Here is a 24,371-nt window from a genome sequence, read left to right on the forward strand (position 1 = left end):
TTGTAAATGGTACTCAAAGGGAGAGTAATGTAAAGTAAGATGTGACTTAGTGGGGTTTGTACCCTTTTTCAGGGAATAATATTTTTTTCCCTGTATAGAACACGTTTTTGCAATTACACATCAAGCGTTTCAAAGATATTGTTAGTACCTGCTCAGTAGATTTGTATACGTACGTTACCTATACTGTATCCTCGTAAGTACATTTCAAGGTATTCTAGCATGAAAATCTGTACCTATCTACCTTCATGGTGAAATTCGAAGCACTTAATCCTTTCTAAGAAGATTAAAATCTTGTAAATTTTAAATGACAACGCAGTAACTTTCACCGCCAGGAGGAGCATTGGTAGAGGTGTACAAAGGGGTTTGTTAGTTTGTTTAAATGTTGTCTAACCTTTTAAAACTTTACCCTTTTTTGTATACCTACGTAACTGGCTGTTATGAAAATTTTGAATTTCTTCTTTAGAAAACTCTCTCTCACACACTCTCTTTTTCTCCATGAAAATTCATTTAAAATATCTACGAAAATGGGTTTTGAACTTTTGAAGGTGAACCCAAATAAAAGAAAGTAAAAATCAAAGGTGAATAAAAATATTGCCTAATGCAATGGATTCTGTTTGGAAGCGCCAAGATTGCCAAGAAGGGGAGAGTGGGACAAAGTTATTTTTATAGGGCATGACAAGGCACACGAATGGGGGAAATTTGGGAGAGAAAAAAACTAGGGATTTAGAGGGTATTTTCAGGATGTCATTAAGACCTCACGACTAAAAACCAAGCACAATAAAATTTTACGATTTTCGATATTTTCTCCTCTTTACTGATGTAGTTTTATGTTTACAATGTACATATTTGACTTATGTTCTTATGTACATAAATTGATAAACACAAATGCGTATATTGTTATATTGGATGTAGTTTTATGTTTACAATGTACATATTTGACTTATGTTCTTATGTACATAAATTGATAAACACAAATGCGTATATTGTTGGATTATTCATAAAAATCGCCTACAAATAGGTTATAGAGGTGTCTACAAAGTTGTGATATTCTATCGCAGCATGTATTGTGATAGATGTACGACAAGTGCTATGGCATGCACACATGCAATCACCCTCGTCCTCTCATAGTTTATCCTAATCAATGATACGACAAGTGCTATGGCATGCACACATGCAATCACCCTCGTCCTCTCATAGTTTATCCTAATCAATGACACGACAAGTGCTATGGCATGCACACATGCAATCACCCTCGTCCTCTCATAGTTTATCCTAATCAATGAAACGTGCGTGCAAAGGCCGCGGAAGTAGTGAAGTACGGGGTAGAAAAACTTTCTTGCATTAGTCTGTTGTGTGTTTTCTTTATGAAATTCGAATTGAATAGATGATAGGACCTTCATAGTTAGGCCTAAATTGTTCATCCTGCTAGCATAGGGGTAAAAAGTCTCTTTAACCCCGCATTTTAATGAAGGTAATATAAATGTGTTGAAGAAGGTTCAGTATAGGTATAGGTTCATTACGATTTTTTTTTTTTTTTTATATATATACTTTTTATTAATCAATTAGTTCTTGACAATTGACATAGTATCCCATTTTCAAGGTCTATTTGTACCTATATCAAAGCAAGTTGGTATACCTATGGGTTAAGTTAGACTTCCCACTTCGAAACACCTCCTATAGGCGGCATTGAGCTATGCCACCTGCCTGCCATGTTATACCATTAGCATCTGAAGCCACAAACTTTCCAAAGAAAATTTCCTGATAAGCAATAAGTACCTACGTAATAGTTTTTAAACTTTAAAAACTTTAAACGGAAGTAGGCACCTATTAAGAAAAAATATACATACCTGTCTAACAAGGGAAATTTTATTTCAGGCTGGTATCCTCCTTGTTTAAAGTCCCCCCGGCCAGACTAAGCTGGTCTACGAGTACTCCCTATTGAACGTTCCCCAACCAGACTAAGGTATAGGTATGGAAAATTTCAAGTCCCCCAGCAGACGGTCTATTATATCTAATCTAAGTACCTATATCAAAGCAAGTTGGTATACCTATGGGTTAAGTTAGACTTCCCACTTCGAAACACCTCCTATAGGCGGCATTGAGCTATGCCACCTGCCTGCCATGTTATACCATTAGCATCTGAAGCCACAAACTTTCCAAAGAAAATTTCCTGATAAACAATAAGTACCTACGTAATAGTTTTTAAACTTTAAAAACTTTAAACGGAAGTAGGCACCTATTAAGAAAAAATATACATACCTGTCTAAAATTGAGTTTTTGAAAGTTACATATATGTAGGCAAATTAAAGGAAATTAAGTTACCTATGTAGGTATAACTGTAGTTCATTGAGTAGGTCTATTAGGAGCTGATTTTTCCCAACTTTTTACATAGGAATCGACCATTTATTTAAAAATTTTACCCATTTGCAACATTGCAACTGCTCTATTGTTATTAATTCTCGAACTTTTGGTCATAATCTCATAATACCACCATGCCAGGTTATGTGGGCACGTAGGTATAACCTGAGATTCAGATACTGACTCTTCCGCTTCTTCTCTAAGGCCAGCCACTCACTATCAGGTAAATCTGACAGGCACACCTGATCAGGTTTGCCTCTCAGGTCTACCTAATACCTGATGAGCACACACACTATCAGATAGACCTGACACGCGGACCTTATCAGGTGTATGAGATCACCTATATCTCTACCTGTGCTGCTCCCATGTCTGATATGCCTACTCATACCCAGCTCTTACTACTCATTTTTCTTCTTTTTTATTATTCATTATTAATATTATTTTTTTTCTTCTTCTTTTTCTTCTTCTTCTTACCTTCTTAGCCACCTAGGTACCTACTATTGTTTTATTATCATTTCCCCCCTTTTTTTTCCCTTTATTACTGTTATCATTTTTTTTTTTTTTTTTTTTTTTAATAAAATAAAACTTCCGCTTCTTCTCTAAGGCCAGCCACTCACTATCAGGTAAATCTGACAGGTACACCTGATCAGGTTTGCCTCTCAGGTCTACCTAATACCTGATGAGCACACACACTATCAGATAGACCTGACACGCGGACCTTATCAGGTGTATCTGATAGTGAGTGGCTGGCCTTCTGCCTCTACCCTAATCCTCCCTTCACGTTCCTTTTACAACTTGTCTGGCTATAACAATAACGTTCTAGCGAGTAAATAACAGACGGGGGTTTCCAGACGTGTTAGTGAGTGGCTGGCCTTCTGCCTCTACCCTAATCCTCCCTTCATGTTCCTTTTACAACTTGTCTGGCTATAACAATAACGTTCTAGCGAGTAAATAACAGACGGGGGGTTTCCAGACGGGGTTTTTCTCTTTTTGCTTGGTTCGACATTAATGCAGCATTAAACTGCTCATGGGGTCCCAGATGGCAGATGACCCCCTTACCTAAATAAACCACTTCGGGTGAAAAGAAAATGGCTAGGTAGGCAGGGAAGGGGAGATATAGAAAAATTGAAAAGGGAACGACATATTGAGATGTGAGCATGTGAGAGGGAGGGAGGGAGAAATTTGAACATGTATAATAGAAAGTATACCTATTTATGTATACTGGATTACAAGTAGGACCATATACTTATTGTATACATACAGGGTGTTTCGTATTGTGTTTCACAACTGCAGATATCACTAAAATGATCAGAAAACTGAGCAATGGCAAATCTAGTGGTGAAGACAACATTCCAGCTGAATTTATAAAGTCACTGAATCAAAATGAAATAATGCTTCTAACCAATATTATCAACAATATTTACAAAACAGGCTCCATCCCTAATGATTTCCTTCAGTGGCGTAATACAAGTTTGAAGTTTGTTATCAGCAAAGTTGCAAGTTTGAAGTTTATTATGATCAAAGTTGGACAAAACCTCAAATCTTTTGACAAACTGTATTTTACTGCGAAATACAAGTTTGTAGTTTGTTATCAGCAAAGTTGCAAGTTTGAAGTTTATTATGATCAAAGTTGGACAAAACCTAAAATCTTTTGACAAACTGTATTTTACCCGGAATTGTCCGGTCTAAACGGAAGTACCACATAGATCTATATAAATAAAATTGTAGATTTGTCTGTACATTGCTTAGAATCGTGAAATTTTTAGTTATTCTTACTCCTTATGCATCCATGTATTTTACCCGGAATTGTCCGGTCTAAACGGAAGTACCACATAGATATTATCTAAAAGTCGAGATGGCCAATCAAAACTCCCTACGTATACATTTATACAAGCTCGAGTTGATTCAAATGTACAATTTTCATCAAAATTAATAAATAAATAAAAAAAAAATCTATTCAGACTTTCAGACAACAATACAATGTATTTGAAAGTTTGAAACATATGTTTACGTTACACATTCACATTGTGTCACATACATACGTACATTACTTGATTTGGATAGCGGAACCATGGCCTCTTTGTATGTCGAACTTGCCTGACAAATAACGTGTCACATACATACGTACATTACTTGATTTGGATAGCGGAACCATGGCCTCTTTGTATGTCGAACTTGCCTGACAAATAACATTTCAACTTTGCCTATTGCCCTACTTTCAATAATGAAACACATTACCAACACAGCTGAATTTTATGCGTCGAAGAAAAGAAAGCTGGAGGCAATTTGACGGCGAAAAAAAGGGGGTTGAAAATGCGTGTGCCCTGTACTTCATGATACAATATTTAACCCATCGAATACCATCAGTCCACATAATGAAAAAGCTCTAAGGGTTAGGTGGTAGAGCCTAGTGGTTACCTTCCACTTAAGATATTATTATTACCAATGACCATACCTAGATGGATCACACGTGATTTATTAGGTCAAAGAAAAATATATTTATTCACAGTACATACTTACATTACATTGAAATGGGGGTCTTTTCTGACGAAATTCCTGTGTGCGGAGTCCAGTATGTAGGACTTTTGCACTCCTTAATACATACTTACTTAGTAGGTACTTAGGTACTGGGATACGTTTGTACTAACCTTACCTTACCGCTGGGTTCCAACAGGCTGCGTGGGCCCAGGACATGTAGGTACTTAGGTACTGGGATACGTTTGTACTAACCTTACCTTACCGCTGGGTTCCAACAGGCTGCGTGGGCCCAGGACATTTCCACTCGCCTGTATCCTGTCCGATATCTGTGCCATCTTGATTACTGAAGGAGGTTACTTCTTAGGTTGTACCATCTTCTCACGCCATCAATCCATCCTTGGTCTTTCTTTCTGGTCTCATCTGTACTAACCTACAATCAATAATAAAAATTATCATGTTTAGTAACACGTAACAACATTACAGTAATTATGGGAAAATGAAAAGCACATCTATGTATTATATCTGATCTTCTCCTTCTTTTCCTGTGTTCAGACGGAGTCGGCGTTCTACAATCAATAATAAAAATTATCATGTTTAGTAACACGTAACAACATTACCTACAGTAATTATGGGAAAATGAAAAGCACATCTATGTATTATATCTGATCTTCTCCTTCTTTTCCTGTGTTCAGACGGAGTCGGCGTTCGAAAAGCACATCTATGTATTATATCTGATCTTCTCCTTCTTATCCTGTGTTCAGACGGAGTCGGCGTTTTTTGTCGGTCTCTCAATCACCCCTAGGGTGGTTGCTTTGGTGTGACATTTCGTTTCGGCTACAAAAATTTTAGTGGATGCCTTTCGAACCCAACCTTTGCTATTTAATTTCTTTAGCAAGGGAAATTTCAGGCTGGTATCCTCCTTGTTTAAAGTCCTCCCGGCCAGACTAAGCTGGTCTACGAGTACTCCCTATTTAACGTTCTCCAACCAGACTAAGGTATAGGTATGGAAAATTTCAAGTCCCCCAGCAGACGGTCTATTATATCTAATCTAAGTACCTATATCAAAGCAAGTTGGTATACCTATGGGTTAAGTTAGACTTCCCACTTCGAAACACCTCCTATAGGCGGCATTGAGCTATGCAACGACTATAGGCTATAGGTAGGTCTAAAAAATCTGGTCTGTCACACGATTTTTTCCCCAAGATTTTTGATAGAGAGAACTAGGTATAATCTGTATAGGTCTGATCTTCCCGAAAGCGAAGAAAGAAGGAAGACATAATCGGAAAAAACCAGCCGTTCCGAGGACGGGAATTGAACCCCAACCTAGCCCTTACGAGGTAGACACGCTACCCTCCAAGCTAACTAATTTAATTTAATTTCCATTTATTAATTTTTAATATAACTCCCAGAACATAGGCTGGCATCACACGACGTTACTAGGTACATTACCTATTCATATAAAAACCGATTTCTCTATGGGTTACAAGTAGGAAAGCGTAGGAACACTGGCGTATATTTCACAAACGTAGGGCGAAGCCTTGCAGGGGATCCGAAAAAAAAAGGTATACCTACGCCACTGTAAACAAAAATCGGAATGCAATGGATTCTGTTTGGAAGCGCCAAGAAGGGGAGGGTGGGACAAAGTTATTTTTATAGGGCATGACAAGGCACACGAATGGGGGAAATTCGGGAGAGAAAAAAACTAGGGATTTAGAGGGTATTTTCAGGATGTCATTAAGACCTCACGACTAAAAACCAAGCACAATAAAACAGAACGATCATTATCCGTTCAGGATAACGTCCGTCCCGGGCAGGAATCGAAACCGCGGCCTAGCGCTTACAAGGCAGACGCGCTACCAACCGAGCTAACTAGACTGACTCACCGAGTTCAAAATCCAATCTTCACTTCCTTCGCTCTCATCTCTATCTCCCGAGCATGGCATCACTTCATGTCATTCACAAGATTAAAGTCAAAATAATTATCTACAAAAAAAAAACTATTTAAAGTATTTATTTGAATAATATTCTGAAACCGATATAGGTACAAGTATATCCTATGGACCACCCAAGAAGTTTAGAGGGGTATAAACTGTATGGCTGGTATGTGTTAAATTTGAGTCCGTGATATGTGTACTTATTATGTTAGGTTCTGATATATGGGGTGGTTTAGAATAGATATTGGGGGGCATTTAGGGGTTGGGGGACGTTAAACAGGGAGTAGACCAGCTTAGTCTGGCTGTGGGACTTTTAAACAGGGAGTATACTAGCCTGAATTTCCCTTGCTAAAGAAATAGCAAAGGTTCAGTGCGAAGGGCATTCACTTGTAAAATTTTCAGCCAAAACCAAATGTCAGCCCAAAGCAATCACCCTAGTCAGGACTGATTGAGGGCTGACGAAAAACTCCGACCCCGTCTGTTCACGGAAAAAGGCGAAGAAAAAGAAGAAGATGGGGGCATTTGGCGGGCGCTTCATTAAAGGGGGCAAGTTATTCAATAAAGTGATTTGTTTTTCCGAGCCAGAGAATTTTGCCATTTTTTTTTTCTTTTCTTTCTTTCTTCTTTTAAGAGGTTTGACAGAGGGAACTGTAACTGCTATGGTCTTATCGTCCCGAAATCGAAGAGAGAAGGAAGACAGGATAGGAGTGATATGGGGGGGCATTTAGGGGTTGGGGGACGTTAAACAGGGAGTAGGCCAGCTTAGTCTGGCTGGGGGACTTTAAACAGGGAGTATACCAGCCTGAATTTCCCTTGCTAAAGAAATAGCAAAGGATGAGTGCGAAGGGCATTCACTTGTAAAATTTATAGCCAAAACCAAATGTCCGCCCAAAGCAATCACCCTAGGGCTGATTGAGGGCTGACGAAAAACTCCGACGCTGTCTGTACACGGGAAAAGGCGAAGAACAAGAAGAAGATGGGGGCATTTAGGGGGCGCTTCATTAAAAAATCATAAATTTATTTTAAAAGGGGCACGGGGGGCAACAGTACTGATAAAGTGATAATATGTATAATTCTATTATTTAGTAATCTATGTTTACTTAATTGTTTATTAAGGGTTCTGATATGTCATAGTATAGTAGTTCATATAAAATAAATTCTAGAATATAATAGGCATTTAGTAGATAGGTACTTACAAAGATGTGGCTACGAAAGTACTTTTCGTCCTCTAAGCTTTTCCCCTTTCAAGGCCATTTCAACCATCCAACCACATAATAGATGATAAACTCATAAATAAAATAGATCAGTTGCGCTTACTTGGGTGATGTTTCAAAGTCATGGAGAAGGAAAAATGAGGACCAACGGAATTTTTCTTTTTCTTCTACGACTTCTAAATCCCGAGATAAATCGATTAAAAAAATACCGGTAAATTGTGAACTTTGACATCACGGCATACGCTCCCGTAGGCGATGACGTCACATAAAATGTCCCGAGCAAAGCTCATTCGCAGGCAACACATATTAATGTGTTTGTTATCCCGAGATAAATCGATTAAAAAAATACGGGTAAATTGTGAACTTTGACGTCACGGCATACGCTCCCGTAGGCGATGACGTCACATAAAATGTCCCGAGCAAAGCTCATTCGCAGGCAACACATATTAATGTGTTTGTGCGCATACGTTTCTGCGCTTTTTTTTCTGCTCCTCCGTCAGCGTGCTTGCATACTGGCGCTACCTAGCGGACGAAAAAAACAACTGCGTAAAGTCTGATGTCACACATCTTTGAACTTTTTCATTAGAACGGAAAATAAAAATTGAATTTTAGACCTTTTACATTTATTTTTTCGGAGTTTTGAACGGTTTTGATTTTTCCCAACTTTTTACATAGGAATCGACCATTTATTTAAATTTTTTACCCATTTGCAACATTGCAACTGCTCTGTTGTTATTAATTCTCGAACCTTTTGGTCATAATCTCATAATACCACCATGCCAGGTTATGTGGGCACGTAGGTATAACCTGAGATTCAGATACTGACTCTTCCGCTTTCTGCTCCTCCGTCAGCGTGCTTGCATACTGGCGCTACCTAGCGGACGAAAAAAACAACTGCGTAAAGTCTGATGTCACACATCTTTGAACTTTTTCATTAGAACGGAAAATAAAAATTGAATTTTAGACCTTTTACATTTATTTTTTCGGAGTTTTGATTTTTCCCAACTTTTTACATAGGAATCGACCATTTATTTAAAATTTTTACCCATTTGCAACATTGCAACTGCTCTATTGTTATTTTTTGGTCATAATCTCATAATACCACCATGCCAGGTTATGTGGGCACGTAGGTATAACCTGAGATTCAGATACTGACTCTTCCGCTTCCGTGTCGCATCCTTGTTACATTTGTGAACTACATACCAAATTTCAAGTCTCTAGCTTGTACCGTTCCCGAGATATTTTGTTTACAGACAGACAGACAGACACACAGACAGACACACGGACACACAGACAGACACACACACACACGGACCAATGGCTGAAACTTTGGATTTAGGCTCTAGGGACCTCAAAACGTGTTTTGGCACTAAAAACTGGTTTTGACCCGATTACATTACTTTCCTTTCTATATAAGCAAAGTAAAAAGGCCACTGTCCCATGGACCGATGGACTTTATGTGTCTGTGTGGTAGCATACTCATCCCGTAGTATGCTTCTCATCAGATGGGCTAGATTCGGCTAGAAGAGACACAATAGGTACCTACTTTCCATTTAGGTGGTGCGTCAACACCAGAAGGTTAACCTGTTGAAATATTTATTGCAATTGAAATTCAAATGCATTTTCTTTAAACTTTGAAAACGGGATACCATGTCAAGTACTAATTAATACTAAAATAAGAAGTGAATAAGTCTTCACTTGACTAAATAAACGAATTTATTGATGGAAAAGAGTCAACATGTTTCAACATCTCATGATGCCATCCTCAGGACTAAATTGAAAAATTGTAATGAAAGAACTTATATAGAACCTGTTTATATTTTTCTTTCATTACAATTTTTCAATTTAGTCCTGAGGATGGCATGCATTTTTTTTTCTTCAAGTAGTGGACATCGAACCCGTTAAGCACTGACTGCATTTGAGCACTGACACTTCGATCGCGTTACAATTGGAACAACCGCGTCTTGCCACCTATCTGCTATCTCGTGAGGACAATATTGAGAAATTGACATTTCAGAGAAGAAGCCTGCCAGCCTAGTTAGCTTAGTTGGTAGTGCGTCTGCCTTGTAAGCGCTAGGCCGCGGGTTCGATTCCCGCCAGCGCGCTGCTCTTCAAGCTAACTAGGCTGGCAGTAGACTGGTGCCAGTATGCCAATACAGGTAGATATGTATGCCGGATTGCCGGACCAGGTATGTATGCCAGACCACCGTATATTACATATCCGCAACTTCCTATACCTTGAGCAATCAATCCGCCATTCAAAAAAATATAATAAACCCACACAAGACGTATTGAAAAATAATAAATACCTAATACCTAGGGTGGGTTGGGGTAATTATAGATATGTATGCCGGACCACCGTATATTACATATCCGCAACTTCCTATACCTTGAGCAATCAATCCGCCATTCAAAATATAATAAACCCACACAAGACGTATTGAAAAATAATAAATACCTTATAGGGTGGGTTGGGGTAATTTTCAATCTTTAAAAAAAGAAAGAAAAAAAAAAGGTGGTTTTGGGGTGATTTTGAATTAAGTGCAAATCTGGTACATGCTAAAAGACCTACATGCTGAGGGCTGCCACTCACACGCTAAGATCATCATTAACTCTCTTGATTTTTCATCAGACTTCAGACCATCTTGTCGAAGTGTAAAAACAAGTTACTAACCTAGTAAAGAACACAGTTGTCATAAGACTCGACCCGTAGTTCACTAGTATGTCTGACCAGAAACATACCACCGAATAGGCATGCGACGACACAGACCACAAGCGTCCGGCGAGCTCCAAGCTAACTAGGCTGCCAGTAGACTGGTGCCAGTATGCCAATACAGGTAGATATGTATGCCGGACCAGGTATGTATGCCAGACCACCGTATATTACATATCCGCAACTTCCTATACCTTGAGCAATCAATTCGCCATTCAAAATATAATAAACCCACACAAGACGTATTGAAAAATAATAAATTCCTAATAGGGTGGGTTGGGGTAATTTTCAATCTTTAAAAAAAAAGAAAGAAAAAAAAGGTGGGTTGGGGTAATTTTGAACTAAGTGCAAATCTGGTACATGCTAAAAGACCTACATGCTGAGGGCTGCCACTCCCACTTCGATCATCATTAACTCTCTTGATTTTTCATCAGACTTCAGACCATCTTGTCTGAAGTGTACAAACAAGTTACTAACCTAGTAAAGAACACAGTTTTCATAAGACTCGACCCGTAGTTCACTAGTATGTCTGGCGAGAAACATACCACCGGATAGGCATGCGACGACACAGACCACAAGCGTCCAATGTAGGCGTTATTTCACTGCTACGAAATAATAACGTATCCGCTCAGTGTGAAATGGCTCTAAGTCGGTCACCAAAGGGTTAACTTAACAACTTCTTTAATGGCCGATTTTACCACTGAGAGTAGCACAGTGGCAAGGTCACCCATTTGATTTACACAGGTCAGTATTATTTCATAAACTCTGGATTAACTGAAAACTCTCCGTGGTAAGATAGGACATGAAAGGGTTAAACAATTAACCTAGGAATGAATGAAACGTTTTCACCCAGGCTTGAGGTTGTTAACCCACTGAATGCGTCTGGTACATTCTAAACTCTAACGTTTCAATGCTCATATTTACCTTACTTACTTACTGCCAGGGCCATTTGAAGCCTAGAAGACTTTTTGCCTCGCCAATTTTTCCTCGCCAAACTGTTCTGTCTTGTGCGTCTTCTTCCGTGGTGTTAATTTTTGCCATGTCTCTCTTGATCTGGTCTTTCCATCTCAGCTTTGGGCGTCCTCTTCTTCTCGTCCCTGAAAAAAAAGGCCACTGTCCCAGGGATCGAACAACTTTGGACTTTATGTGTCTGTGTGGTAGCATATACTCATCCCGTAGTATGCTTCTCATCAGATGGGCTAGATTCGGCTAGAAGAGACACAATAGGTACTTCCCATTTAGGTGCTGCGTCAACAGCAGAAAGTTAACCTGTTGAAATATTTGCAATTGAAATTGAAATGCATTTTTCTTTAAACATTTAAAAACGGGATACCATGTCAAGTACTAATTAATACTAAAATAAGAAGAGAATAAGTCTTCACTTGACTAAATAAACGAATTTATTGATGAAGAACGAACATCATCCCATCAGGACAAAATCCGCCCCGGGCGGGAATCGAACCCGCGGCCTAGCGCTTACAAGGCAGACGCACTACCAACTAAGCTAACTAGGCTGGCGGCCATAATTTTTATGGAGAGAGAAAGTGGAAATCAGGGCCGTATTTAGAAGGCGGGCCGAGGGGGCTCAAGTCGCGACTTTTATCCTGGCGTCCTTCTCTCTTCGCTTTTGAGACAAAAAGTCCCAAATGACGTTAAGAATAAAATTTCATAAAGGGCGGGAATCGAACCCCCCAAACTGGCGCTTACAAGGCAGACGAGCGGCTTTTTAGTTTCCACAGCGGGTACCTAATGTCCTTTCTTCCGCACTTACTTTACTTTCCGTGTCGTTCGTCAAAATTTTGTCCATCCTGAAAAGAGTTGTCTGGATGGCCGTGTCATTAGCATGCAAAAGATCTAGCTCCGTGCAGGGTTTCTCGAACAGAGGACATACAAGCAAATGAGTAGGATCTTGAAGTGGTCCACATTCACACAGATTATCAGAGTCAGCAGGTAAAAGACCCCATTTTTCCAAGTTGGTTTTTTCCGCACTTGAACAGGCGGCATGCCTTACAATGGAGGTTGATGTAGAAATCAAGAAAGCAAAAGGAAGAGTGAAATAAACCAAAAGGACGTGTGTATTACCGGTACCTACCTATGTCCCTTCTCTATAAAATTCTTCATAAGTCAAGAATTATTTGTGTTAAAGCAAAGCCTTTTCACGACTTTTGTAGATATCACAGCATTACTTAAGTGATTCCTTTGCAATCATTTTCCATACTTCAATAATGTTTTTATACTGGTTATGCCGCCACTGGTCGCTACTGGATTAAAATAGCTACTCACTTGTAATCACGAGGCTGAGTGCACCCCGAATTAGTGGAGATGTCAAAACTACCAATATTAGTGGAGATGTCAAAACTCCCAATATTAGTAGAGATGTCAAAACTCCCAATATTAGAGGAGATGTCAAAACTCCCAATATTAGTAGAGATGTCAAAACTCCCAATATTAGTGGAGATGTCAAAACTCCCAATATTAGTGGAGATGTCAAAACTCCCAATATTAGTGGAAATGTCAAAACTATCAATGTTAGTGGAGATGTCAAAACTCCCAATATTAGTAGAGATGTCAAAACTACCAATATTAGTGGAGATGTCAAAACTACCAATATTAGTAGGGATGTCAAAACTCCCAATATTAGTGGAAATATCAAAACTATCAATGTTAGTGGAGATGTCAAAACTCCCAATATTAGTGGAGATGTCAAAACTCCCAATATTAGTGGAAATGTCAAAACTATCAATGTTAGTGGAGATGTCAAAACTCCCAATATTAGTGGAGATGTCAAAACTCCCAATATTAGTGGAGATGTCAAAACTCCCAATATTAGTGGAGATGTCAAAACTGCCAATATTAGTGGAGATGCCAAAACTCCCAACATTAGTGGAGATATCAAAACTCCCAATGGCCTAAATAGGCAAGTAAGCGGCTTTAGAATTGTTGAATGGATCAATAACAAAGAAAACAAAAAATCACATAGATATAGGTAATTTACAGTAGTGATGTTCTAAGTTTGGTCAAACCGACCCAAATTGTATCCGCCCGATTTGTGATTAAGATATCTCGTCCGTCACAAATGACGTACACCCTAAGCATGGTGATGTCTGAATTAAAATATACAGGGTACTATTAGAATCTCATTTCAATAGGGTAAGAAAAGATCCCCTCGAAAAAATAAATAAATAAATAAATAGGTAAATAAAAATGAAAATCAAGACATTTTTTTGCCAGCGGCGATAGAAATCACTAGTTTCCGATGGATCATTGACGTTAAGCAACGTTGAGAGTGGTGAGTATTTTGTTGCGTCGAGTGCTTTGTACCCGCGGATGGCTGAGCGTGAGCAACTGGGGAAATTACGTGCTGCTGCCCGGTCCCACTCAGGCTGGGTGATGTTAATGTTAGGAGGCGGGTAACTTGTCCCTCAATGGAGAGTAAACACCTCGTCAATTAAGGTTTTACAGCTAGGTTTTACAATTTTCTCTATCGTATATCTCCAGAGAACGAATTTTAATTGTATTAGGCATCATAAAATGCTTGTCATAAATGTAATTTCTTCTTAATTCACTCTAAATTTTATGACTTCACTTGGACTCGAACTATCAACTTTCAGATCTAGAGTCCAGAGAAAAAACCAAAAGGGGCCCGAGTGCCCCCCTCAGTTGACGTCTTAATTTTTCGAGTTGATCTTGGCTTTTTTTTAAATTTATTTATTATTATTATTATCATTATTATTATTATTACTACCATGATGGAAATTGAATGATAGAGAGAGTAGAGTAGCGACCATAACATAAAGTTGAATAACGTGGCTCACAGTAGGTATCTTGGTGATTTTTTTTTATTATTTTATTTTAATTTTCTTGACGTAAAAAAATACGCGAATCGGTACCTAACGTGCGTTTCAGTGCTAATTTTTTTTAATTAATCGGATTTTAATTTTATTGAATACATATTTTATTAAATTATTAAATAAAGAAATATAACTAAAAATATTTTTTCTTCTTTCTTTAGTGCACTGTGAAATATCTGTGGATGATCTTGTAATTTTTAAAAATATTGTGTGCTTTGTAAAGTTAAATTAATTAATTACCTACATACCTAACTTATTCATCAAATAGGTACCTATACCTATGAAATCTCATTTCTGATTTTTTTCTCGTGTCTGAAATTAAATTTTGAAATCTTTTAACACACATTACATAGTATAAGTATAAGTAGGTAGGTACCTACCTGTAACTTGTAGATCAGCTAAAATCCTCATTTTCTTTTTATAGTTTTCAGCTTTAAAAGTTCAGCTTTAGGTTCTCTTTTGTAACCAATTTAACGCAAATCAAATAATAATTATTGTCTAGTTTCAAGCTTTAAGTTTCTACATACAATACATATAAATTAATTCTCTTTCATAGATTGATAGATTCATAGAGTTAACCTTCTACCTATACCCATGCTTTTGAATGCTTTGTCTTTTGGCAACTCTTAAGTTCACAAAGTTGGATCATTTCATGAAATAAATCCTGTTTTAGACCCACTTTTTACTCTTTCTCTATAACTCCTAAGTAACTAGTAAGTACCTATCTTTGATCCAAAAAGTTCAAAATTATGAGTGTACAGTGTTGCCAGCAGTGACCATTAAACAGAGTGAAAATTTTTGTGCAATCTGGCAACATGTCGAGAGGAAATTTTCGCACCCGAAATGGATTCTGGAGGTTTTGGATACTGAACGGTTGAGTGGAAGAGCTGATTTGGATACCAGTGGCGGAATACGGAATAATTGGCGGCGAGGAAGATGGTCTGGTGGCCCTACTATGAGATTCATACGAGTGACGATTTGAAGGGCCGACAGAGCAAGGTAACTACATTTGTTTTTGATCCTATTTCTTAATGTCCTTTATGTGTTCAGACAAACTCGCAAGAACTCAATTCAAAAACGTCGTGTCGAGTTAAAAATTAAACCTCGCTTCGATCGGTTAACAGTGACGATAGCACGTCGAATCCTCCCATTCGTATGGCTCATTGAAGTTAAGTAACTTTTCGTGTGGTTGGTATCCGGACGAGTGACCATCTGAGTGGCGGGGGTTTTACCTGCCTTTGGTGACAAGCTAACCGCCTCCTTACATCAACCTCACCCAGTCTGAACCCAAAAAGCCAGCAGCACACCATTGCCCAGATGGTCACCCATCCCGACACTAACCGCGCTCAATGTTGTTCAACGTCAGTGATCTATTGGGAAATGGTACATTCAACGTCATGCTATCCCCGCTGGTTGTACCTGCTGGGGAAAAGGACAATAAAATTTTCTCTAAAAAGTTTAAAGACGTCTTTAAAGTGCATAAAACTAAAACAATAGATAATTTTGTTTGAAAGAGAAAGGAATGCAAAAGGCCTAGGTATACTATACTTACCTACCAAAAGGATAAAATACTACTTGTATACGTTGCTATTATGGAGCAGTTGCAAATGGGTAAAAATTATAAATAAATAGTCGGCTCCTATGTAAAAAGTTGGGAAAAATCCAAATCTGAAGTCAAAACTCCGAAAAAATAACTGTAAAAAGTCGAAAATTCAATTTTTATTTTCCGTTCTGATGAATGAGATCAAAGATGTGTGACGTCAGACTTTGCGCAGATGTTTTTTTCGTCCGCTGGGTAGCGCCTGTATGCAAGCATGCTTGCGGAGGAGCAGAAAGAAATGCGCACAAACGTATGCGCACAAACACATTATTGTGTTGCTTGCGAGGGAGCTTTTCTCGGGACATTTGATGAGACGTCATCGCCTACGGGAGCGTATGCCGTGACGTCAAAGTTCACGATTTACCGGTATTTTTTAAATCGATTTACCAGAAGGTTAACCTGTTGAAATATTTGCAATTGAAATTCAAATGCATTTTTCTTTAAACTTTGAAAACGGGATACCATGTCAAGTACCAATTAATACTAAAATAAGAAGAAAATAAGTCTTCACTTGACTAAATAAACGAATTTATTGATGGAAAAGAGTCAACATGTTTCAACATCTCATGATGCCATCCTCAGGACTAAATTGAAAAATTGTAATGAAAGAACCTGATATAGAACCTGTTTATATTTTTCTTTCATTACAATTTTTCAATTTAGTCCTGAGGATGGCATGCATTTCTCTTCGTCAAGTAATGGACATCGAACCGGTTAAGCACTGACTGCATTTGAGCACTGACACTTCGATCGCGTTACAATTGGAACAACCGCGTCTTGCTACCTATCTGCTATCTCGTGAGGACAATATTGAGGAATTGACATTTCATATTTCAGAGAAGAAGCCTGCCAGCCTAGTTAGCTTAGTTGGTAGTGCGTCTGCCTTGTAAGCGCTAGGCCGCGGGTTCGATTCCCGCCGTATTGTACTGCGAGTATGACAATAGGTAGATACATAAGAGTGAAAAGCTAAAAAGTCCCTTTTCTCTCGCAGTCTATGCCAAATGCCAAAGGCCAGAACCTTTTGAATCACGATGAAGCTTGACCAATGGATTTGGCCCGGGCTTTTGTTTTACGTTCCTATTGTGATTGATTTTCTCTTTACAAAGAGGAATTCAGTGCTGTGTGGTGGGCTTTTCAAAAAGGGAAGCTATCGGTGGCGTAGTGATCAAGACACTCGCCTGGTAAACAGGAGGGCGTGGGTTCGATCCCAGCCGAGGTATAGAATTTTGTCCTCATTTATTTGAGAGTGTGACCAGGGCTTTTGTTTTACGTTCCTATTGTGATTGATTTTCTATTTACAAAGAGGAACTCAGTGGTGTGTGGTGAGCTTTTCATAAAGGGAAGCTATCGGTGGCGTAGTGGTCAAGACACTCGCCTGGTAAAGAGGAGGGCGTGGGTTCGATCCCAGTCGAGGTATAGAATTTTGTCCTCAATTATTGAGAATTTGACCACATAATAATGGAGCTCTAAGGGTTAGGTGATACAGAACGCCTCCGGCGTTAACCTCGCCTAGTGGTTGCCTTCCACTCAAGAGTCAATTGTTATTATCATAAATGTATAAACTCATATTTATTTTATAAACAAAATAGGTACCTACTGATTCTAAAAGCAGCACAGAGCCAGCCTAGATAGCTTGGAGGGTCAACCTTGTAAGCGCTAGGTCGCCAGTTCGATTTCCACCCAGGGCGGATTTTATCCAGAACAGATAAGGTTCGTTCTCAGAACGGCTGGCTTTCTCTTATCCTGTCTTCTTACTCCCAGTACTGAAGGTACGATCCAGACCTGTCTGGAAAAAAGTGGGGGGGTCTTATCGTTCCAAAATCGAAGAAAGAAGGACAAGATAGGAGAAATCTCGCCATTCCGAGAACGAATATTATCTCTTCACTTGGGTATAAGTCATTTCATTTTAATTTCGTATGGAACTTCACAAAGTTACTGAGTCCTCCATCAAGATTAATCTTATCTGTTTGGGATAAAGTTCGCCGCGGGCGCGAATCGAACTCGCAGCCTATCACATACTTTCAAATTTCTCCTGTCGAGTAAAAGCCTACACTCCCTTCTGTACATACCTACATACAAAGAATACATACATGGGTCTTATCGTTCCAAAATCGAAGAAAGAAAGGAGAAATCTCGCCATTCCGAGAACGAATATTATCTCTTCACTTGGGTATAAGTCATTTCATTTCAATTTCGTATGGAACTTCACAAAATTACTGAGTCCTCCATCAAGATGAATCTTATCTGTTTGGGATAAAGTTCGCCGCGGGCGCGAATCGAACTCACAGCCTATCACATACTTTCAAATTTCTCCTGTCGAGTAAAAGCCTACACTCCCTTCCGTACATACCTACATACAAAGAATACATACATATTTATATATGTAGGTACATAAACACATATCCCTATAATATGCATTCTGTCAATCAATCAATACTCTGAACTTATTTACGTTATTTTACTATTATTCATATCTCCAGTATGAACTATGACCTCATCAATATTTTTGGCACACGCAAAAAAATAGGGAACGCTTAGCATGCATGTTCACTGAATATTAGACATAAATACACAAATAACCTCTTTTTTTATTCTTTTAAAGTAAGTTCTACATAAAAACGAACCTACAGTTTTTACGGGGTCGATAAAGAATATATTTCAGGTATTTGGGGATTTTGGGGTAAACCTGAGTCGTTTTTTTATTCTTTTAAAGTAAATTCTACATAAAAACGAACCTACAGTTTTTACGGGGTCGATAAAGAATATATTTCAGGTATTTGGGGATTTTGGGGTAAACCTGAGTCGGAAAAATTTAAAAGAGGTAACTTAGGAGTTGCCCTAATTACGCCAAAGTTGAAAACTCTGGTACCTAGCTCCTAGCTGTTAGCACAATGAAAGATAGCATCCTGTATATTTGAGAAACAAAAAATACCTACCAAATGGGGAGAAAAAACTATGTTGAGAATGTTGAAAATAGATATTTCTACCTACCGTACCTACCATTTGTACAGGGTGGCGCAGAAGCACCTCAAAGAAAGAGTGACCTGAGTCGGGAAAATTTAAAAGAGGTAACTTAGGAGTTGCCCTAATTACGCCAAAGTTGAAAACTCTGGTACCTAGCTGTTAGCGAAAATTTAAAAGAGGTAACTTAGGAGTTGCCCTAATTACGCCAAAGTTGAAAACTCTGGTACCTAGCTGTTAGCACAATGAAAGATAGCATCCTGTATATTTGAGAAACAAAAAATACCTACCAAATGGGGAGAAAAAAATATGTTGAGAATGTTGAAAATAGATATTTCTACCTACCGTACCTACCATTTGTACAGGGTGGCGCAGAAGCACCTCAAAGAAAGAGTGTATGTCAACAAACTTAGGACTCCCCAAGAACTGAAGAAAAACGTTCGAGAAGTTCAAGCCCTAGAACCAAGCTTTTTTAGCGAAAATGTGCGAAAAAGCCCGAATATGCGACATTGAATATGGACAGCATTTTCAGAACCTCATTTTTCATGAGTAGAATAGAAAAAATTCCCAACCCTCTAAAATCATTTCATAAAATAAAAATTGTAAAAAAAGAGAAGAATTATAAAAATACAACAGAAAAACTTTTTCAGGTTATTTCTGCGCCACCCTGTACATATTTTTTTACATTTTTCAGCTCTACCTATTGAAAAAATATATTTGGAATATATCTCGTATTTCAACTTTTTCTAACAAATTTTGTACAAATATGTGAAAAAATTTAGTCCGGAATAAAAGTGGAAAAACGATGTTAAGCATTTCACTGCCCTGGTTCTTGAAGCAAACCATGACTCGTAACTTGTACCAGACTACTTAATTTAATCCCGTAGATCAAATTTTAGCAGCTCACGACATTTTTACTTTTTTTTTCCTTCTTTTTTGTAGTTTCGTAAAAGTCGTTTAATGTTCACGCCAGATTTGTTACAGCCGTACTTATTGTTTTATTTCATTCGGAAGACATGAATGCTGTTTTTAAAAGACACAATACACAGTCTAATGTTTCTACTCATGTCTTACGTACACGGATACGGATACTTGAAATTGAAAGTAAAACTAACACCAAGAATATCAAAGTAATAACAAAGTATCCTTGTTCCACAAAGTTGAAAACTCTGATAACAAGATTTTAAAAGACACAATACACAGTCTAATGTTTCTACTCATGTCTTACGTACACGGATACGGATAGTTGAAATTGAAAGTAAAACTAACACCAAGAATATCAAAGTAATAACAAAGTATCCTTGTTCCACAAAGTTGAAAACTCTGATAACAAGAACAAAGTGCAATCATCTCACAAGAATTCCGGTTCCAGTCTGGCCTTTGGTTATCTCTCTTTATTTTCCTCTAGAACTTTTCTTTCCACTCAATCGACAAACACAGACTCCAAAGTAAAAACTCATCAATGGTGCCGGAAAAAGGTGAAAAGTTTGTTCTGCTCAGGGGAATGAAAGACAATTGAAGAAATTATGTAAAATGTTTTTCTCCAACTTGAAATTCTTCCCAAAAAAGTTTTTCGGCGAGTTCACCGTGTGTTTCGAAAGGACAAAATCCAGAGGTTAAAATTACAAATCCCTGGGTATAGCTTCCAGCTTTACCCAGGCAATCAAATGTTTGAGTTTGAAGTTGACCGAGCGACTTGTCTCTGGATCAGGAAGGTAGAAGAAGTGGGATTTCTAAAACGATGTAACTTTTTCGGTCGGTTGGACATTTACTTGGGTAAAATCACAAGCGGGTGATCATGAACAACCTGTAGGGAAGAAACTTTTCCGGATTCCCTACCACCCATCATCATAACCTAAAGTTATGAGAAACTCCCGTCTAGAATTCTCAGGGGGGGGGGATACGAACTTTCGCCTTCGTTCCTTTATTTTGTTAACTAATTCTTTTCTATATTATTTTCAAAAAATGAAAATAACTTAGTTTGCTCTCGATATTTATTTTTCATATTTCTCTCTGAAATGTTCAATATCACGACACGAGTTTCATGTCTTATAAATATGTATTGGGAAGAAGTTGCTTTCGTTTCCCTTCCCGTCCTCCTTCTTTTATAGGTTTAAAAGAAATATGGCTTTTTTTTCAAATGTAAAAGAAAAAGCTCAAGAAACAGCATGCGATTCTGAAATTTCAAGACCTGACGAACATACCTGAGCACCAAGGTTGATAAAAATGATGAAATAACTCCAAATTCAAACTATTTCAAAATTTTGTCAGTAAATATTAAGATATAGTATTTTTTTCTTTCAATTCTAATATCTACGTGGTTATCTACCTTTCAAATGTTTCAGGAAAACTCGCGGCTACGCAACAAAACTTGCTCCCTGTCTGACAACCTGACCAGTGTGGAAATAGAGTTGCGAAGCTGTCGTGAACTTCTGGATAGGGCGCTATCGGAGAAGGAACATCTGCAGAGACAATGTACCAGTCATCAGATGGAAATAGACAAACTCAAGCAGGTAACACGAGGTCATAGGATGAATTGATTAGCAATGATGGGTACCTATAAAATATACGTGCTCATAACATTGACAACTCTTGCGGGAAATCGTTTGAGCTGAAGGTAAAATTCGGTTGAGAAAAGAGTAGTTACATATTAAAACCCCGAGTCCTCTGCTTATGGGTAACATTCATTTCACTACGGATTGTGGTGACTTAATAAAGAGGCCACAGGGAAACAGCAAATCCGCTTCACCGTTAGTTGTAGCTAGATGTAGATTAGCTCAATTTTACCAGATTAGTAAACTCCGAGTCCTCTGCTTATGGGTTATGGGTAACATTCATTTCACTACGGATTGTGGTGACTTTATAAAGAGGCCACAGGGAAACAGCAAATCCGCTTCACCGTTAGTTGTAGCTAGATGTAGATTAGCTCAATTTTACCAGATTAGTAAACTAGCTTTATGTATTTCAGTCACTTTAAATGATAAACATGTACCGACAACACTGGCGGGTCCCCCTGGGTCAATAAATTAAGGGGGGGGGCTCCAAATTGTAGACATTTAGAGCCACTGAATGTCCCTGCAGGGGTGGGACGTAACTTTTTTTTTTTTTTTTTTAGTTATAAAACTGGTTTGGTCAATTCACAGGAGCTGGAGGAAAAAGAGCAAGGTAATAAAACTGGTTTGGTCAATTCACAGGAGCTGGAGGAAAAAGAGCGACATCTGGTGTCGACTCAAAGTCGCAATGAAATGGCACTTCAAACCCTCCAGAGAGAAAGTAGATATCAAGAAGATCGCGCCAAAGAGTTGGACCGGAAAGTGAGTCGACTCGAACTGGAATGTCACAATGAAGAACAGAACAAGGAGTGTGCACGGAAGTCGCTAAACGATTATGTGAGGAGACTCGGATCCACCTTGGGGGCAGATGTGGCTGACGCATCCGGTGGTGAATCCTTGATCATCAAAACCCATGAGCTCGTACAGGTAAGATTCTTTTCATTTGAATTAAATTACTGATTTAAAAGAAACTGAGCAAGACAAAGTTATTAACAATATTATGAAAATTTTTAAAAGACACAATACACAGTCTAATGTTTCTACTCATGTCTTACGTACACGGATACGGATACTTGAAATTGAAAGTAAAACTAACACCAAGAATATCAAAGTAATAACAAAGTATCCTTGTTCCACAAAGTTGAAAACTCTGATAACAAGAACAAAGTGCAATCATCTCACAAGAATTCCGGTTCCAGTCTGGCCTTTGGTTATCTCTCTTTATTTTCCTCCAGAACTTTTCTTTCCACTCAATCGACAAACACAGACTCCAAAGTAAAAACTCATCAATGGTGCCGGAAAAAGGTGAAAAGTTTGTTCTGCTCAGGGGAATGAAAGACAATTGAAGAAATTATGTAAAATGTTTTTCTCCAACTTGAAATTCTTCCCAAAAAAGTTTTTCGGCGAGTTCACCGTGTGTTTCGGAAGGACAAAATCCATAGGTTAAAATTACAAATCCCTGGGTATAGCTTCCAGCTGGAAGCTTTACCCAGGCAATCAAATGTTTGAGTTTGAAGTTGACCGAGCGACTTGTCTCTGGATCAGGAAGGTAGAAGAAGTGGGATTTCTAAAACGATGTAACTTTTTCGGTCGGTTGGACATTTACTTGGGTAAAATCACAAGCGGGTGATCATGAACAACCTGTAGGGAAGAAACTTTTCCGGATTCCCTACCACCCATCATCATAACCTAAAGTTATGAGAAACTCCCGTCTAGAATTCTCAGGGGGGGGGGATACGAACTTTCGCCTTCGTTCCTTTATTTTGTTAACTAATTCTTTTCTATATTATTTTCAAAAAATGAAAATAACTTAGTTTGCTCTCGATATTTATTTTTCATATTTCTCTCTGAAATGTTCAATATCACGACACGAGTTTCATGTCTTATAAATATGTATTGGGAAGAAGTTGCTTTCGTTTCCCTTCCCGTCCTCCTTCTTTTATAGGTTTAAAAGAAATATGGCTTTTTTTTCAAATGTAAAAGAAAAAGCTCAAGAAACAGCATGCGATTCTGAAATTTCAAGACCTGACGAACATACCTGAGCACCAAGGTTGATAAAAATGATGAAATAACTCCAAATTCAAACTATTTCAAAATTTTGTCAGTAAATATTAAGATATAGTATTTTTTTCTTTCAATTCTAATATCTACGTGGTTATCTACCTTTCAAATGTTTCAGGAAAACTCGCGGCTACGCAACAAAACTTGCTCCCTGTCTGACAACCTGACCAGTGTGGAAATAGAGTTGCGAAGCTGTCGTGAACTTCTGGATAGGGCGCTATCGGAGAAGGAACATCTGCAGAGACAATGTACCAGTCATCAGATGGAAATAGACAAACTCAAGCAGGTAACACGAGGTCATAGGATGAATTGATTAGCAATGATGGGTACCTATAAAATATACGTGACGAGATCATCCGCATATGCGACGAGACTAGAGTTAGGTGGCAGCTCAGTTTTCAGCACAGGATCGTAATAAACGTTCCACAGGATCGTTCCTAGAACTGACCCTTGTGGGACCCCGCTAGTCAGTTCCTGGATGACGTCATCTTCTATTTCGAGTCTCCTGTCCTGAAAATAACTGCACAGTATCTTAACCAGGTAATTAGAGATGTTTTTCTTCTTTAGTTCCCGTATGATACCCTTCCAAGGCATACTGTTGAAAGCATTTTTAATGTCAACTAGAGTCATAGCACAAAGCTTTCTCATG

At 38.4% G+C, this 24,371-nt stretch overlaps 1 protein-coding gene across 1 annotated transcript; it reads left to right on the plus strand.

The window, feature by feature from the left end:
• Nucleotides 1-3,662: 3,662 nt before the first annotated feature.
• On the plus strand, nucleotides 3,663-24,035 carry LOC113468663 (chromosome partition protein Smc-like). Its single transcript, XM_026825747.1, has 4 exons — nucleotides 3,663-3,854; nucleotides 21,455-21,622; nucleotides 22,253-22,588; nucleotides 23,841-24,035. Exons 1-4 carry the CDS (start codon nucleotides 3,663-3,665, stop codon nucleotides 24,033-24,035), a joined length of 891 nt encoding a protein of 296 aa, XP_026681548.1.
• Nucleotides 24,036-24,371: the final 336 nt, after the last annotated feature.

Source organism: Diaphorina citri, unplaced genomic scaffold, assembly GCF_000475195.1.
Source record: "Diaphorina citri unplaced genomic scaffold, Diaci psyllid genome assembly version 1.1 scaffold808, whole genome shotgun sequence".
In the NCBI taxonomy this organism is placed as follows: domain Eukaryota; kingdom Metazoa; phylum Arthropoda; class Insecta; order Hemiptera; family Psyllidae; genus Diaphorina; species Diaphorina citri.